The sequence below is a fragment of the Gymnoscopelus braueri genome, assembly GCF_963280865.1.
Source record: "Gymnoscopelus braueri genome assembly, chromosome: 15".
Classification (NCBI taxonomy): Eukaryota; Metazoa; Chordata; class Actinopteri; order Myctophiformes; family Myctophidae; genus Gymnoscopelus; species Gymnoscopelus braueri.
The window spans coordinates 9,094,695-9,112,192 of record NC_137620.1 but is presented as its reverse complement, the minus strand read 5'-3'; the positions used below and the strand labels follow the sequence as shown (position 1 = coordinate 9,112,192).

At 42.3% G+C, this 17,498-nt stretch overlaps 1 protein-coding gene across 1 annotated transcript in view; it reads right to left on the bottom strand.

Annotated features, from left to right (window-relative positions):
- Positions 1 to 17,498, bottom strand: part of focad (focadhesin) — a 110,195-nt gene that overhangs the window by 41,813 nt on the left and 50,884 nt on the right. The window contains exons 9-11 of the mRNA XM_080451202.1: positions 14,789 to 14,876; positions 11,119 to 11,312; positions 8,734 to 8,997 (exon numbers count right to left, since the gene is read on the bottom strand). Of these exons, the coding sequence (XP_080307328.1) occupies positions 8,734 to 8,997; positions 11,119 to 11,312; positions 14,789 to 14,876 (546 nt within the window). The remainder of the gene's footprint in view (positions 1 to 8,733; positions 8,998 to 11,118; positions 11,313 to 14,788; positions 14,877 to 17,498) is intronic.

The following is a 17,498-nucleotide window of genomic DNA, read 5'->3' as shown; positions in this document are numbered from 1 at the left end:
CCTGTACTTTTAACTGTTAGTAAAGTATTCAATCAATCAATCAAAAACAGGTGGTTTTCAGGCACTGGTATTCCTGAAGCATTCAGATTTCGTTCTCTTCATTCGGCCTTTGTGATCCTTTGTGATCCTTTGTGCCCCCCCCCCCCCTCGCAGCCATAAAGCAGGACTTGTCAACAGGCGTATCTCCTAGCGCTGTAAATTGCATGCGTCTCAAAACCACAACATTACAGTGGACATCAAAAGTCTTTTGAAAATGTTCTAGCTTTTTGTTGGCTCGAGGCCAACGAAAGCTTGAGGCCCAGAGGCCAATGAGAAGAAAAAAAAAACCCTATCGCTTTCAGTCGTGTCAAAATAGCAGATCAAAATAGCAAAATCTACACGCTCACAGTCGTGTTGCAAGTTTTTCACAGTGCATGTACTCCTGTACATCTTTGTGACAACAAATCTCTGTAATCTCTTGAAAAGTCTTTTTTAACCTTTTCGCCTAGAATGACAAGCAAGGTTAAGTATTTAACAGATCTAATCATGATTCACTTCGCCGAGTTCAGCCGACTGTACATTAGCTCTGTTTATCTAGATCTCAACACAAGCGGCACAAACAGAAGATATGAGATAATGTGCGTGCCGTGCGTGCGTGCATGGGTGTGTAGTCGTACACACGTCGGCTGCACACCGCGGTGTTACGGTTTCACATTTTGGAGAGACAAAAAAAGAGATGAAAGTGCTATTCAAAGGGTTTTCATTTCAGCCCTCAGGCTCATATAAACCAGAACGATTGTAAAAAAAAAAAAGAGGCAATATGTAGACTTCTGATATGCTGCGACAGTGCTGCTTAACACAATCAATCCGGGAACGCGTCCGTGTCATTTTTAGATTTCTTCTAAATCAGGGGTCTTCAACAGGGGGTCCGGGACCCCCAAGGGGTCCTCAGAGCTACAATAGGGGGTCAGCCAAATCTTTGTGTGATAGGATTTAGTTATTTTACATTAACCACTTGAACCCGAGAATTCCTTTTCTGAGGGGAACATTAGCCGAAAATAGCAGATCTACAAGCTCTCAACGCCTCGCACTGCGAGGCGTTGAGAGCTTGTAGATCGGCTATTTTTGGCAAAGAGGCTATAGGTGTAGAGGGAAAAAAGAGCAGACTAAGTAAAAAAAAAAAAACTTTAATCTGAAACACAATTGTGTACAATATAGAGTAGGGGGTCCCTGCTTCATCTCTCTCTCAGCTAGGGGGTCCCTGCCCTGAAAACGTTGAAGACCCCTGTTCTAAATGAAAGATTGTAGATCTGCCATTTTTGAAAAATCGTGAAAATTTGTGCAAATCTGTGAATACATATATTTTTTTAATAGCAGATCTATAAGTCCATAGTGTGGGAAAATGTTTGCAAATCTGTGAATATATATATATTAAAAAAACAAACATTTGTAACTCAAATCTTTGCTTCTGGGGGATTCTACTAACGTCTTCTAAATCCTAACAGTTTTCTGAAAAACCTGTTGCTATTATCATTGGTTCTCAAACTTTTTAATGTCACAGACCCCCAAAATGATATGTATTTGGACCCCCCCCCCCCCCCCCAAAGATTTGAGTTAAAAAATCTTCAAAGATCTACAAGCTCATAGTGTGGCACAGAGTGACACGCTATGAGCTTGTATATCTGCTATTTTTGAATAGCCCGAAGTATCAAATGACACGGATGCTTTCCCGGTTTGAATGGGTTAAGAGACACCCATCAGGGCTAGGGTGAGGGTCTCTCTCTCTCACGCTACCACCATTTATAGAACCACCTGAACCCTACAGCATCCCCCATTCTGGGGGGGCAGCTCATAACAGGCCAGCATTCATGTGAAAAAAGGCCATCATCATCTCTACGCCTATACGGCAAAGAGATTCGATTCAGAGGGGAAAAGGGAGGGGCCGAGTACAGACCCCTGAGGTGACCCCGGTCAATTGGCCACCTACGGCAAAGAGATAATTGGCCACCTACGGCAAAGAGATTTGGTGTAGAGGCAAAAAGGAGGGTGTCATAATAATAATATTTAAAAATGGATATAGCGCTTTTCTAGTACCCAAAGATGCTTTACATAGGGGGGGAGGAGAAAATGACAAAATAAATTCAACTTTATTAGGATAAAACACCAAAAAAAGGCTAAAGGCGGTTGCACACCGGCGAATATGCGCAAAATTCGGACTCGTTCCGAATAATTAAAAGACGCTTTTTCGCTTCGCTTTTTCGCTCCATGTAAGCTTGCATTGACTTTATAAGGTTTTTAAAAAAAACGTATTATTCGCATGAAAACAATCGCCCCGTGTGTAAGGACCTTAAGACCTAAAAATAAAATAAAATCAATAAAAACTGGAATGGCGAGACAGGGGGGTGTGAAGTTAGCTGGGGAAAGCCATGTTGAAGAGGTGGGTCTTGAGAGCGGTTTTGAAGGATTGGAGGGTGGGGGGGGGGGGCTTCTCTGAGAGTATTGGGGAGTGCATTCCAGAGCTACAGAGCTACACTATACCAAGACATCAGAGACACATACTTCCCATAGATTACATACACACACAGTGAGTTTGAAAACATGACCAACGACAAATAACTCCCATACCTACTGGGAGAAATACAACCATGTGCGAACACAACGGCAAGATTCGTAAACTGTTGCGATAATAAAAGAAGGTTAGCCAATGGAATACAACCACCCTAAGGACTACTAACCATTGAGTGTCCCGAGTAGACCTCTAGACATATATAAACAGAGCTGCTACCTTTAAACACATTTTAAAACTGCTATTTGTCCAAAGTGACCGCAAAAGATTGTTGCTATTTGTTTCAAAAAGCTGTATGTTACATGTACAGGGTATAAAAGGTTCACAAATCTAGCTGCTGTGTTCGCACATTGTTGTATTTCTCCCAGTAGGCATGGGATGTGTAACGTATGTATATAACAACGCAATGTGACATAGCTCTGTTTACCACAATTGCTGCACCCCATAGTTTAAAGTCTTCTTTCAATCACCATGATATGCGTTTTGGTCAATTATGGTCCCACTTATTTTAAAATTGATGATAAAGTAGGGTATGCTGTAGGAGGGTAAGGGGCTACCTGGTGAACCTACAATTTTGATTGACAAGCTACACAACCAATAGCATTAATTCCCCACCCCCGCTCTGGTCACAACCAATGGCATTAATTTCCGTGGTCCATAGGATATAGAAAGATGGCCGGATTTGAAATCGCTGAAAAATAGGCTTCATTTACGGTCTGTAGAGTCTATGGGCGTAACGCCGTCCATATGTTTTACAGTCTATGGCAGGGGTCTTCAACGTTTTCAGGGCAGGACTCCCTAGCTGAGAGAGAGATGAAGCAGGGACCCCCTACTCTATATTGTATACAATTTTTTTTTTACTTAGTCTGCTCTTTTTTTCCCTCTACACCTATAGCCTCTTTGCCAAAATAGCCGATCTAGCTCTCAGCGAGACGTTGAGAGCTTGTAGATCGGCTATTTTCGGCTAATGTTCCCCTCAGAAAAGGAATTCTAGGGTTCAAAGTGGTTAATGTAAAAGAACTAAATCCTAGCACACAAGATTTGGCGGACCCCCTATTGTAGCTCTGAGGACCCCTTGGGGGTCCCGGACCCCTGTTGAAGACCCCTGGTCTATGGTTCAGACCAGGCGGCAAGGAAGCTCCGCTGGATTGAAGCCCAGGAAGTGATCGGCATTAACGGCTCAGCGGATGTCGCTATTTCCACTCCTGTTGTCTTTTTTTTCCAAATTGTCATGATATGTGTTTGACCCATTAAGACCTGGAACGCATCTGTGTCACTTTTTCATTTGAGCTAAAAAAAGCATTATTTACACTTTGGCTATTCAAAAATAGCAGATCTACAAGCTCGTAGCGCGGCACCGAGTGCCTATTTTAAAAAAAACTTGAAAATGTGTGCAAATCTTTGAATATATATATTCTTTTAAAGCGAACATTAACTCTATTCTTTGCTTCTGGGGGGTCCCCTGGAACAAAATATTTTGAGATGGGGGTCCGCGGCCAAATTCATAGCATTTTGGGGGTCCTTGACATGAAAAAGTTTGAAAACCACTGATATAGAAACAGACGTTTTTCAGAAAACCGTTAGGATTTAGAAGACATTTTGCAGAATCGGAACCTCAGGCCTCAATGGGTTAATAAATGATGGTCCCATCAATTTAAAAATGAATGATAAAGTAGGGTTCTACTGGTTCTACAGAGTGATGGAACCATATGCATTCTGTATGTATGCGAGTGATCTCCCTTCTCTGATGTCCTACTGTCAGACTGTATTCTCTCTCTCACTCTGTTTCATGTGCTGTTGAGTTCACTCATGAAAAGACACGAGTGGTTTATCCTCCTCTCTCTCTCTCTCTCTCTTTCACTTTCTCTCCATTAATTTCCCCCTCTCAACTTTCACTTATTCTCTCTCTCCCTCTCTTTCAATCACTCCCTCCCTCTTTCATGTATTCTCTCTCTCCTCATTCTCTCCCTCCATGGCCTGTGTAGTCTCTCTCTCTCTCTCTCTCTCTCTCTCTCTCTCTCTCTCTCTCTCTCTCTTCTCTCTCTCTCTCTCTCTCTCTCCTCTCTCTCTCTCTCTCTCTCTCTCTCTCTCTCTCTCTCTCTCTCTCTCTCTCTCTCTCTCTCTCTCTCTCTCTCTCTCTCTCTCTCTCTCTCTCTCTCTCTCTCTGGTCCTGTGTAGTCTCCTTCATTAGCATAACATGCTTACCGCTGCTCCCCCGCACCTAACTGTCGCCTAGCAACCTCCCAACATCTGCCCGGCTTGGCGGTGAGGAGTGAGGACAGGAAAAACTAAATCAAAAATTGGACCATTTCTCTGCGGGTCTCTCTATAGCCACCCCACCCCCCCTCTCGTCTCCCCCATCTGTCGAGAGCCGCGCTGTGCTGCGAGCGCCACGCACCTTTTAAACCCACAAGCTCCCATGCTACTCTGCCACTCTAACACATCTGTCAAGAGGCACTATATGGCCTTTGTGATGAAGTCGGTCTTGTCTTTGTGATGAAGTCGGTCGTGTCTTTGTGATGAAGTTGGTCTTGTCTTTGTGATAAAGTCGGTCTTGTCTTTGTGATGAAGTCGGTCTTGTCTTTGTGATAAAGTCGGTCTTGTCTTTGTGATAAAGTCGGTCTTGTCTTTGTGATAAAGTCGGTCTTGTCTTTAAGTCGGTCTTGTCTTTGTGATAAAGTCGGTCTTGTCTTTGTGATAAGTCGGTCTTGTCTTTGAGATGAAGTCGGTCTTGTCTTTGTGATAAAGTCGGTCTTGTCTTTGTGATAAAGTCGGTCTTGTCTTTGTGATAAAGTCGGTCTTGTCTTTGTGATAAAGTCGGTCTTGTCTTTGTGATAAAGTCGGTCTTGTCTTGTGATAAAGTCGGTCTTGTCTTTGTGATAAAGTCGGTCTTGTCTTTGTGATAAAGTCGGTCTTGTCTTTGTGATAAAGTCGGTCTTGTCTTTGTGATAAAGTCGGTCTTGTCTTTGTGATGAAGTCGGTCTTGTCTTTGTGATAAAGTCGGTCTTGTCTTTGTGATAAAGTCGGTCTTGTCTTTGTGATAAAGTCGGTCTTGTCTTTAAGTCGGTCTTGTCTTTGTGATAAAGTCGGTCTTGTCTTTGTGATAAAGTCGGTCTTGTCTTTGAGATGAAGTCGGTCTTGTCTTTGTGATAAAGTCGGTCTTGTCTTTGTGATAAAGTCGGTCTTGTCTTTGTGATTAAGTCGGTCTTGTCTTTGTGATAAAGTCGGTCTTGTCTTTGTGATAAAGTCGGTCTTGTCTTTGTGATAAAGTCGGTCTTGTCTTTGTGATAAAGTCGGTCTTGTCTTTGTGCTGTTGGGAGAATGATGCAGCCGCGTGGCCCGGTGAGGTGGCCGTTCTTTCTGAGCTATTTCTTTCTTAACCACTTGCCAAGTGCCATAGACCAATTATGACATATGTTGGTGTTTTCAGTGCTTACACTAGAGGGCGCTCTTCGCCAACCTATGAGTGATCCTATTACTTCTGGAGAAGTAATAGGATCACTCATATAATGAGTGATCACAACAATAATGCGATCACAACAAACCAAAGACAAAACCAAAGACAAACCACAGACCCCCAAAATGATATGTACTTGGCCGTGCGGACCCCCATCTGAACATATTTTGTGCTAGGGACACTTCAAATCAAGATGTACATTACATTACATTACATTACAGTCATTTAGCAGACGCTTTTATCCAAAGCGACTTACAATAAGTGTATTCAACATAGGTAGGGAACGAAAACTACTAATCACCAGAAGTCTTTAGTGCATTTTCTGCAAAAACAAGCAACCAAGAGTATACCTAGCGCTAAGGTAAAAGTGCAATATATCAGCTACCTATTTCCTTAAACAGATGAGACAAAATAGCTAAATCAAATGAGCAAGAGCTAAAACAAATAAGTGTATCGACTATACAAGATCCAATAAACAATACAACAATAGAAAACAAGCGTTCGTACAACTAGTTAACAAGTAGGCCAGGCACGCTTGCAGCGCCGCACGAAGTCTTGCCGTCATCTTGAGTTAGATAAAGAACGTGGCAGCCCAACAGTGTCTCCCTAGTTAAAATCAGGTGAGAGTGGAGGAACGTGAGCTATTATGGAAATCAAAAAGGTGAATGAAATCAAGATTCATTCATATTCAGGTTTATGTCATCACGCAGTATCGTTTTCGTTTACAGGAAGTATTTCAAATTCGACTTTTGATATAAAAAATACACACAAATGGCTATGTCCTCATTATGACCAAGGGTATGCTCTAAAAGTGTGAAAAACATATTTTTCATTTCACCACGTCTTTAAGAAGCCTTTTCCACAAAGAGATAGGAACGGGACAAACCCACACGCCCGTGAACTGGGCTGGCACGTCAAGCGGGCATAATGTGACGGCTACGAGCTGGTGAGGAAGGGAAATCCGATGGGTATAAACCACGTGCCAATAACGTTCCACCACCACACCTAACGACCGCAACGAGTTGCACTGTGGGAGCAATTAGAAGAGAGAGAGATAGGGGGGGTAACGAAGGCGTCTAACGAGGGGGCGGTAATGAGGGGGGCCTAGACGTTATCTGCTGGAACAGGTGACTTCATTTGTGGTCCCCTGGGGGTGGGGGCGGGGCCACGTCCTGGCAGTTGTAAATCCCCCCCCCCCCCGTCACGGAGCGGCCAACCTGCTTCTAAGTGGTCCCAAAAATACCCATCATCCAGAGAGAGAGAGAGAGAGAGAGAGAGAGAGAGAGAGAGAGAGAGAGAGAGAGAGAGAGAGAGAGACAGACAGACAGACAGACAGACAGACAGACAGACAGACAGACAGACAGACAGACAGACAGACAGACAGACAGACAGACAGACAGACAGACAGACAGAGTGAGCGAGCGAGCGAGCGAGAGAGAGAGAGAGGGAGAGAGAGAGAGAGAGGGAGAGAGAGAGAGAGAGAGAGAGCGGGGGAGTGACAGACATACAGACAGACAGAGAGAGAGAGAGATAGAGAGAGTGACAGACATACAGACAGAGATAGAGAGAGAGGGAGAGAAAGAGAGAGGGAGAGAAAGAGAGAGGGAGAGAAAGAGAGAGGGAGAGAAAGTGACACAGACAGACAGACAGACAGACAGACAGACAGACAGACAGACAGACAGACAGACAGATAGACAGACAGACAGACAGACAGACAGACAGACAGACAGACAGACAGACAGACAGACAGACAGACAGACAGACAGACAGACAGACAGACAGACAGACAGAGAGAGAGGGAGAGAAAGAGAGGGAGAGATAGTGACACAGACAGACAGACAGACAGATAGACAGACAGACAGACATACAGACAGACAGACAGACAGACAGACAGACAGACAGACAGAGAGAGAGGGAGGACGTTGCTGGTTGTTGCAGTGCATTGCAGAATGTCTAAATGAGCCGTGCATAGAGAGTCTATTATGGAGATACAAGGGTTCTACCCGTCAGCGATAATATGCAGTTTGTGAGAGTTTCTCAGCCAGCAGGCTGGGTCAAGATGTCTTGACTGAGATGCAGACAAAAAAACATTGGTTTCTTTCTACAGACCGTAAATGAAGCCTATTTTTGCAGCGATTTCAAATCCGCCATCTTTCTATATCCGGTTGATATCCGGTCTGAAATGCAAACAGAAATTAATGCTATTGGCTGAAACCGCAGCAAGGGCGGGTCTTCACTCGGTAGAACCAGTAGAAACCCTAGAAACATACCCTACTTTATCATTAATTTTAAAATAAATGGGACCATAATTTAACAAAACGCATATCATGGTGATTGAAAGAAGACTTTAAACTAGCGACTAGAAGCATATAGTATTTATTACAATGTTTATTAAGGTAATAAAATCAACTGTACATTTCAACCAAAACCCCATCCGCTTGAATGGAGCCTAATTGCTTGTGCCACCAGCAGGGGTGAAACAGCGAAACTACAGGCCATTCATATGAAATGTCACACTTCCTGTATGGCCTCAATTTACAAGCCGGATGCTAGCCGCTTGGTTTACACTCAAGTTCAAGTAAGTGGACAAAATCAACAAATGGAACCAAATGGACCCACACTCTAGTTAAATGAACACAGTGTAGTGCATCAAATGAGGGTCAGTGGCCTAATGCATATAAAACTGGGGGGTCCTTGAAATGGAGAAAAAAAAAGGCTGAGAATCACTGACCTGCGAGGGGTCTGCCACAGCGATGGCCTGGGCGGCGTGGAGGGCCAGCCGACAGACCTCCGGCGGGCCTCTGACCATGAGATGGACCACCACCAGGCTGAGGGCCTTGGGGGGCCGCTGGCCGGAGGCGGTCAGGGACGAGGTGACTGACAGGAGCCACTCGCTGGCCGCCGACGCACTGTCCACCACCCTGCTCAGCACCCGCACCACCACCTGCACCTCACTGTACCACGCACTGAGAGGAGAGGAGAGGCCCACACCACCCTGGATGAGAGAGAGAAAGAGGGGGGAGAAAGAAGAGGGGGGGAAAAGAGGGAAAGAAAGAAAGAAAGAAAATGGATGAATAAATGTATGGAATTAGTTAGCCTGGAATCCAGACTGGTTCGCTCCGTTCGGCTGACTTCTTTTTCTCACTTTGCTAATTAGGGATGTTCGATATTGGCTTTTTTGCCGATATCCGATTTTCCGATATTGGCCAACTCTTAACTCTTAGACTGCCAGAAATATAACATTGTTTGCTAAGCCACTAACAGCAATTTTTTGTTTTCTTACCTTTTCAACTGGTCACAGATTATTATTTATCTCCAGTATGATCGATTCAGCGAAGAAATAATTCATCGCGACCCCCCGTTCGCTTGTTATAGGCCGTTGAATATAGCATGTCTCGTAAAAAAAACAAAAAACAGGTAGGCAAGATACAGGCGTTTTTCCAAATCGATTAACAAGGAAGTGAATGGTGGAGGAGATCTTGCGATCACGTGATCTCCCGGATCAGTGTGACTGAGAATGAGATGGTCACTCACGTGTTAGTGAACAGCGCCATCTACCATAAAACCACTGAAAACACAAAATGATGCATAAATAAAAACCGATACCTATATTTTAGCATACTACTTTGTTACGCCATTATCTGCCGATAATATCGGACATCCCTCCTTTGCTTCTCAGTCTGGCCATGGTCCTGTTTGACTCGTATTTCCTAACGTCACCAATCACGTAGGCGAGTCCGGAAGTGAGTTTGAGTCCTACAGTACACCACTATGGTTTCCAAGGGAATTATTTCTGGGAGCACAGACCATGTCTGTATCCGCTGATTCTCTCTAGACCAGATCAGAACGCTGCAGAAGGAGTTGATCCCAGTCTACATAAACACCATATCGTTTCTGTCGGGTGGAAACCTCATATGTCCAAAACTCATAATGTCCAAAACTGATTCAAATTCAACAATAGCAAAAGTAGCATTTCTACAAGCTCAAAACGCGCCGCTACGCGCCGCATTTCGAGCCGCATTTCGAGCCGCATTTCGAGCCGCATTTCGAGCCGCATTTCGAGCTTGTAGATCTGCTACTTATGATACTTTTGTGTGACACTGTAGTTGTAGGGCGTTCATTTTCGAAAAAACTCAAAAAGTTAAAATATGGAGATAAGAGGTTTCTGCCCGTCAGCAACAAGATGCTGTTTATCTGCATTTTGACAAAGGTCATAATTGAGAGTTTGCGGCGACGGTGGAATGCTTTTCAACACAGCACACCAGATAGAAACAAACCGCTCCTGATAGCGTCTCGTTCACAGTAACCACGGTGTTGGGTGCATGTAGATGGGTGGGCAACTTTGATGATGGAGAGGGCCACTATATTTCCAGACTCACTCCAGAGGGCCAGACACCTCTTATCTCCGTATTTAAACTTTTTTTGTAAATTAATGTCGCCATTCTATGTCACATAAAAGTAGCATAAATTTGTAGATCTGCTATTTTTGCTATTTTTGAATTAGAATCCTGAAAAGTAACATTTGTATTTAATTTCAAATGCATTTAGTTATACTTATGTTAACTTTATGAACTTAAATACAAATACACTGGACATAAAAAAGACAATAGAAATGTAATGCTAGTCATTAAGCTAACAGTATCCCCTTTGTAACATCCAACATAAATTAAATTCCTCACGAATCACTCCCTTTTTACAAAAGCACTGTGCAAACATACAGCGTTTACGATGTGTCCAGTAATGTAGGCACCCAGCGCTAGTTAACCCGTTCAATCCGGGAACGCATCTACAAATGTCTTCTGAATCCTAACAGTTTCCCGAAAAACTTACGTTGCTATAATATCAGTGGCGCTCAAACTTTTTCATGTCAAGGACCATCCAATATAATATGTATTTGGCCGCAGACCCCATATTTCGTTCCAGGGACCCCCCCGCCCTCGCTTTAAAATAATATATATTCAAAGACTAGCAAAAAATTATAATAGCAGATCTACAAGCTCATAGCGCGGTACCGAGTGCCAAAAAGTAAAAGTACCTCAAAATTGTACCTCAAAAGTACAATACTTGAGTAAATGTACTTAGTTACTTTACACCACTGAACAGTAGTAAGTCTTACCCGGGTGTAGTGTTGAGTGGGTTTCTGGGCGCTGCGGAGCAGGCTGTGTGCCAGGCTGTGGTTGCGGCGGTGTGTGCGGGGGTCCGCCAGGGGCTCTGTGAGGGCGGAGCAGGCCAGCATCTGCAGCAGGGGGAGCATGAGGACGGGGGTCCCCCAGGGACACTGCTCCGACTCCTCGGGGACCAGGCTGAGGGCTGCGTCAAACACCGGAAGGAAAAAGACGCGATATCGTCAGGGGTGGAAAAAGTACCCACATTTTTTACTTAACTCATTCACTGCCAGAATTATTGCTGGCCGCGTTTGCCCACTGCCAGAGATTTTTCATTGAAAAAATGAAAGTACTCAGGAGCCGAGATACAGAATTTTTAAGTTTTAAGTTAACAAGGAAGTGGATGAGAGTCTAGATCTTCGAAAAATCATATCTCCTTGGACTTTGGGTCAAATTTGAAAAATAAATAAATAAATAAAAATAAAGAATTGAAAAAAAAATATTGGTTAACTCATTGACTGCCAGAGTTAAAACCTCGTTCATAGCAGCCCTTGCCAGCGATTTTCGTGTTTTTTTGTTTCGTTATTTTGTTATTTAATTCACATCTAGAAAGTCTACCTTGACACTTGAATCATTTTGATCGTTCCACCACTAGAGTGCAGCACATACCAAGCTTGATCGCCTCTCGATCACACTCGCCCCCTCCCAGACCCACTCACACAGTGAAACACATGAACCGGAAGTGAAATGTCTCAGATTCTGTTATCGGCGAAAATTACTTTGTGATACACAACGGGGATGACTGTTCGTCACCCAGACCATAGATTATAGGAGGGGAGGTCTCCGATCGCTTTTCATAGCGTGTGAAAAACCGTTTGTTTCCCTATTATGGTCGAAAATGACTGGGGGGAAAAATGTAAAACCGAAAACGGAACCCAAGTCATGGAACCGGATGCAGTGGTGGTTGAAGTAAGTGGAACCCGAAACTTAGCCTGATTCATAACAGAATAGCGTGATCAGAGCATAAAGATCAATAAAGACGTTAGATCGCATTAATGCGATCCTGGCGGCCAAGCGCGCTATTTATTAGATCGCGTTAATGCGATAATGGCGGCCAATGAGTTAATTACGTCAATTACATCAGAGCTGCAATGGAAAAAATACAAAAGTATTGGTATGAAAATGTACTTAAAGTACCAAAAGTGTCTTCTCCTCCGCGTCATCAGCGCCCATACCCTAGGTGGGGTTGGCGAAAGGGCCTCTCTGTGGCGAGTTTGCATGTTCTCCCCGTGTCTCCTAGGGTAGTTAATACCCTCACAAAAACATGTAGTAATCCTGGTCGCTATACCGCCTCCCCCATGACAGCCGGGGCGCCTGATGGAGGGGAAGGGAACTGGTTGGATTAACGTGTTCCTTCCACGCGCTACGTCCTACCAGGGAAACTCCCCCCTGTCAGGTGACAAGGTGGTCAGTTGGCTCTCATGCATTGAAGGAAGCATGAGCTCGGCCCTGGCCTCCCTAGGCTGTGGGGGACTGGTGTAGTGCTGGTGTAGGGCTGGTGTAGCGCCCAGGATAAAATGGGTTACAAAAATCGCGGGATAAAAATTTTGAAAAAAGAAAAATAAAGTACCAAAAGTACAAAATGCTCGTTATGCAGAATGTCCCATTTCACAAGTTTTAAAATATATAAAAATCTTATGAAAATAGCAGCTCTACAAGCTCACAATGCGACGCATTGTGAACTTGTAGATCGTCTATTTTCAAATGGCCGAAATGTATAGGGTTGAAGTGGTTATTGTATGTTTTGTAATAATAATCAAAATCTACAAGGTAACTAGTAACTAAAGTTTTCAAATAATTGTAGTGGAGTAAAAGTACAATATTTGCCTCTGAGATGTGGTGGAGTAGAAGTAAAAGTACAGAAAATTGGAAATACTTGAGTAAAGTAAAAAATACTTCAAAATATTACTTAAGTACAGTACACCACTGGATATCATCTCTGTGGGGCAGAAGCCTTTTAGGCTTATTCTATAAATGCCTTCTAAATCAGTAGCTCTCAAAACTTGCCAATGCTAAAATCTAAAATGACACAGCTATGCTTTCCCGGTTTTAATGGGTTAATAGTTTTATTTGAATTTTAATTAATGCCCTACTTTATACGTCTTCGTAAGACAGTGTTGCACTAACGTAGTGAAAATAGACGATTTACAAGAGCTTGTAGATCGGTAGATTTCCGCTATTGTAAATCGTCCTGTGAGCTTTATAAATGTTTAACCAATGCAAAGCATCAAAAATAGCTTGTGAGTAAATAATAACTACAATGGATCCACTGGAAGATGGAACACAGCTTCTTCCCCCCCCATTTCCTGTAAAGCAGTGGTGTAAAGTAACTAAGTACTTACTCAAGTACTGTACTTAAAGGGCAAGACCACTTTGTGGTAATAATTGCTCCAGTGATTAGAAATTGATAATTCAAAATATACTCCTCGTTGACTTACATTGTACGGTAAAACTCTCAAAGTCACTCTTTTAGTCCGTAAACAACCACAAACAAAGCTGATTCAGACAAAATAGAACATCACCATACCCAGTACTGTTTTTTTTTATATAGAAATAATTTTCATTTTTATTAGGAAGAAAATCCGGATTTGGATCTTCAAATAGTAAAATCAACAGGAAGTTAGCATTTTTTATTAAAAAAAGAAAACAGTACTGGGTTTGGTGGTGTTCTAAATTGTAAACTTTGTTTACGTTCGTTTACGGGTTTAAAGAGTGACTTTGAGAGCTGTTTCAGCGTACAATGTAAGTCAATGAGGAGCATTTATTGATTTATCAATTTCTAATCACTGGAGCAATATTTTTTTATTTCTTGTCCACCTTTGGAGTTACATCATGGCAAGGTAACTACACAACCCAAAACTCTACCAAAGTGGTCTTGCCCTTTTAAGTACAGTTTTGAGATATGTTTTACTTTACTGGAGTATTTCCAATTTTCAATACTTTCACTTCTACTCCACTACATGTCAGAGGCAAATATTTAGCTTCAGTTACAAATTACTTTTTGTAGATTTTGATTATTATTACAAAACTACTTCAGCCCTATATACATTTCGGCCATTTGAAAATAGCCAATCTACAAGCTCAAAATGCGTTGTGATGCCACACATTGTGAGCTTGTATTCAATCTGGGAACGCATCTGTGTCATTTTAAGATTTGCAGATATACAAGCTCAAGGCGTGGCACTATGAGCTTGTAAATCTGCAACAAAAAAAATTAATAATTTTTGAAACATTTGCGAACATTTGTAACTCAAATCTTTGCTTCTGGGGATTCTAGAAAAGTCTTCTAAATCCAACAGTAGATCCAAACAGTTTTTTGAAAAAAACCTATGTTGTCGTTCTCAAACTCAAAACTATATATATATATATATATAGATATAGATATAGATATAGATATATATATATATATATATATATATATATATATATATATATATATATATATAGATATATAGATATATAGATAGATATATATATATATTCAAAAATAGCATATCTACAAGCTCACAGCACGGCACTATGAGCTTGCAGGTCTGCTATTTTTGAATAGCCAAAGAAATCAAAAAATGGCACAGATGCGTTCCCGGTCTTAATGGGTTAAATGCATATGGAGGTAGTTACCCAGGGTGAGCAGGCTGGTCTGCTGGGGGGCCGACGCCTCCAGTAACAGAAGAGACAATCCTGTCAGCAGCTCCTCCACTGGCAGCTCCTACAACACAACATTTACACTGCATTAGACCGGTGTTTCACAAACATCTACTCCAGCAGTTCTCAAACTATGGGTCGAGAAGGTGCGGGTCGCGCATTGGCAACCAAAACATATATATATATATATATTTTTTATCAACAGTAAAAAAAAAACAATGTGAAGAGGATGGCCAATTGACACACATACACACTCAGCTCCGCCTCCAACACCAACCGAGAACAAGCAGCAGCAAGCAACACAAGACAACACGATTTTAGCTGTTCATAAACAATTTACTTAGGAATTATGTTCAATATCTTTCTTTTCTTTCTTTTTCCTTTATTTATTCAGGGAAGCCCATTGAGAGCAAGCTCTCTTTTTCAAGGACGCCCTGATAACATATACATACATAATGAGAAACAATAACAAACATTTGAATCACATTACAATGTCACAGATGCAAATAAAACATAGTGTTACATGAAACAGGTCCAGTCACTATGTAGTGTGTCCTCAAGAAGCACCCTGAATGTCTCTATTGAGACCAATCACACCAGTTTCAGAGAGTCCTGAAGTTTGTTCCATTTGTGTGGAGCATAATACACAAAAGCAGTTTTTCCTTGTTCACTGCTCTTACGTGGACTGGTATATCTAATGTGTGTTTGTGAACGTGTTGAATGTCCAGAAACCCCATTTGGTTCCATCTGTACCATCGCAGAGTTACATTTAGATTGCGATGTAACATTACGTTACCAAGCCAACCTATGAATGATCCCTTGACTGTCAAAGAAGGCTAGAACGGGACATGACGTCATCCCCCAATAAAAAAACCTGTTCAGTCCAATGTTATGAGATTTAGAAAAATCACACCCAGTGTGAAGTGAGCGGTGCTATTTATGAGTTATTAATTTCATCATGCATCTCGGTAGCCAATCACAGCACGTCCTGCGAAGTGACGTGCTTACATTTTTTTACATTATTATTAATTTCATCATGCGTCTCGCTAGCCAATCACAGCACGTCTGCGAAGTTTGAAGTTAATTTCATCATGTGTCTCGCTAGCCAATCACAGCACGTCTGCGAAGTTTGAAGTTAATTTCATCATGCGTCTCGCTAGCCAATCACAGCACGTCTGCGAAGTTTGAAGTTAATTTCATCATGTGTCTCGCTAGCCAATCACGGCACGTCCTGCAGAGCTTAGCCTATGGGCGTGTTTTCCACAGCATGGCGTCACAGCGAAAGACAAATTTTCGCGACGGAAAGAAAAACTTTCACCACGGATGGGTCCTAAACCCTCTTATAGGAGCGGTTACACCGCTCAAAAACACATCTAGCTTGGATTTCTTCTCCCAGTCGAGCCGTATTCGACCGCCAATAACAACAGAACGGACGATTGCGGTTACAATGTTTTTGTTCCGGTGGAAAGCAGAGAGGCTCGTCTTTCCACGGAGACATTGTTTGTTTACATCCGGGTTGACAAAAAAGATCGGTGGATCCTCAAAAAGACACAAAATAAGGTAAAAACGCTGGCAGTTTTGGATGAATTAATTATGTTGCTGCTGCCAGCGTTTTTCACCTTGTTTTGACGATCTGTGGAGTGCTGCCGAACACGTGCACAACCCGTGCACGTGTTCGGTTTTAATTATTTTTTTGGTACTTTTTTCCGGTTTTAATTCTTTTTTATCTTTAATCAGTGATGTTGCTAGGTTTTCAATGTAATGGGTCCCGGGACCCACAGGTGGTCATTCAAATGGGTCCCAGAAACATTTTATGGGTCCCCAATTACACGTCTCCCCCCCCCCTTCTTTCGTTTTCTTTGATCTCCAATCTCCATATCTTCTATGTGTGTGTGACTGTGTACATTATATCCTAATGCAGTGGATCTCAATCTTTTCAGGCAGCGACCCCCCAAAATAATCATATTTGAACTGGGGACCCCCCACCCTGAGAAGCGCTTGGAATTAGGAGTTGAGGCATTTAATTTAGTTTAACTCAGTTCCACAGATACATAGTCAAAATAGCAGATCTACAAGGTCGCTTTTTTTTTTTTTAATCTACAAGCTCACAACGCCTTGCTTGTAGATTGCCTCTTTCTTATATTATTTCACAATTTTGACCGTATTTATAGTATAGTTTGTTGATTAGTTTGGATGCAGTAATAGTCTTTTTTCTTTTCTTTCTTGAGGTATTAAAAATATCTTAAAAGTCCTTAACTTGTGACTTCACTGTCATCTGGGGACCCCCCCCCCCCCCAAATCATGTGGGGAGCCCCCTGGGGGTCCTGACCCACAGGTTGAGAACCACTGTCCTAATGTAGGCCTACATTCTATTTTGCTACTTGTTGTAGTCACAAACTCAGAATACAGGGTACAAACTACAATATAAAGTTCATAATAATAATATGAAAAAGATAATGTACACTTCATAGGAGCAGAGATAGATAGGAACTAAAGAACAACAACACTTTGTGGAAGAGAATGTAAACGGAGCAGAGATATTTGTTTACGAAAAGTAGATGTTTGCGGCAGTATTTATTGCTCTGGTGTTTTCTTCTTAAAAAGTGGGATTCCCTTCAAATGATTTATGCTTGTGTCGCACCGAAAATAACGATCTGAAAACGACGTGTCGCGCGTCTGTGTTTCG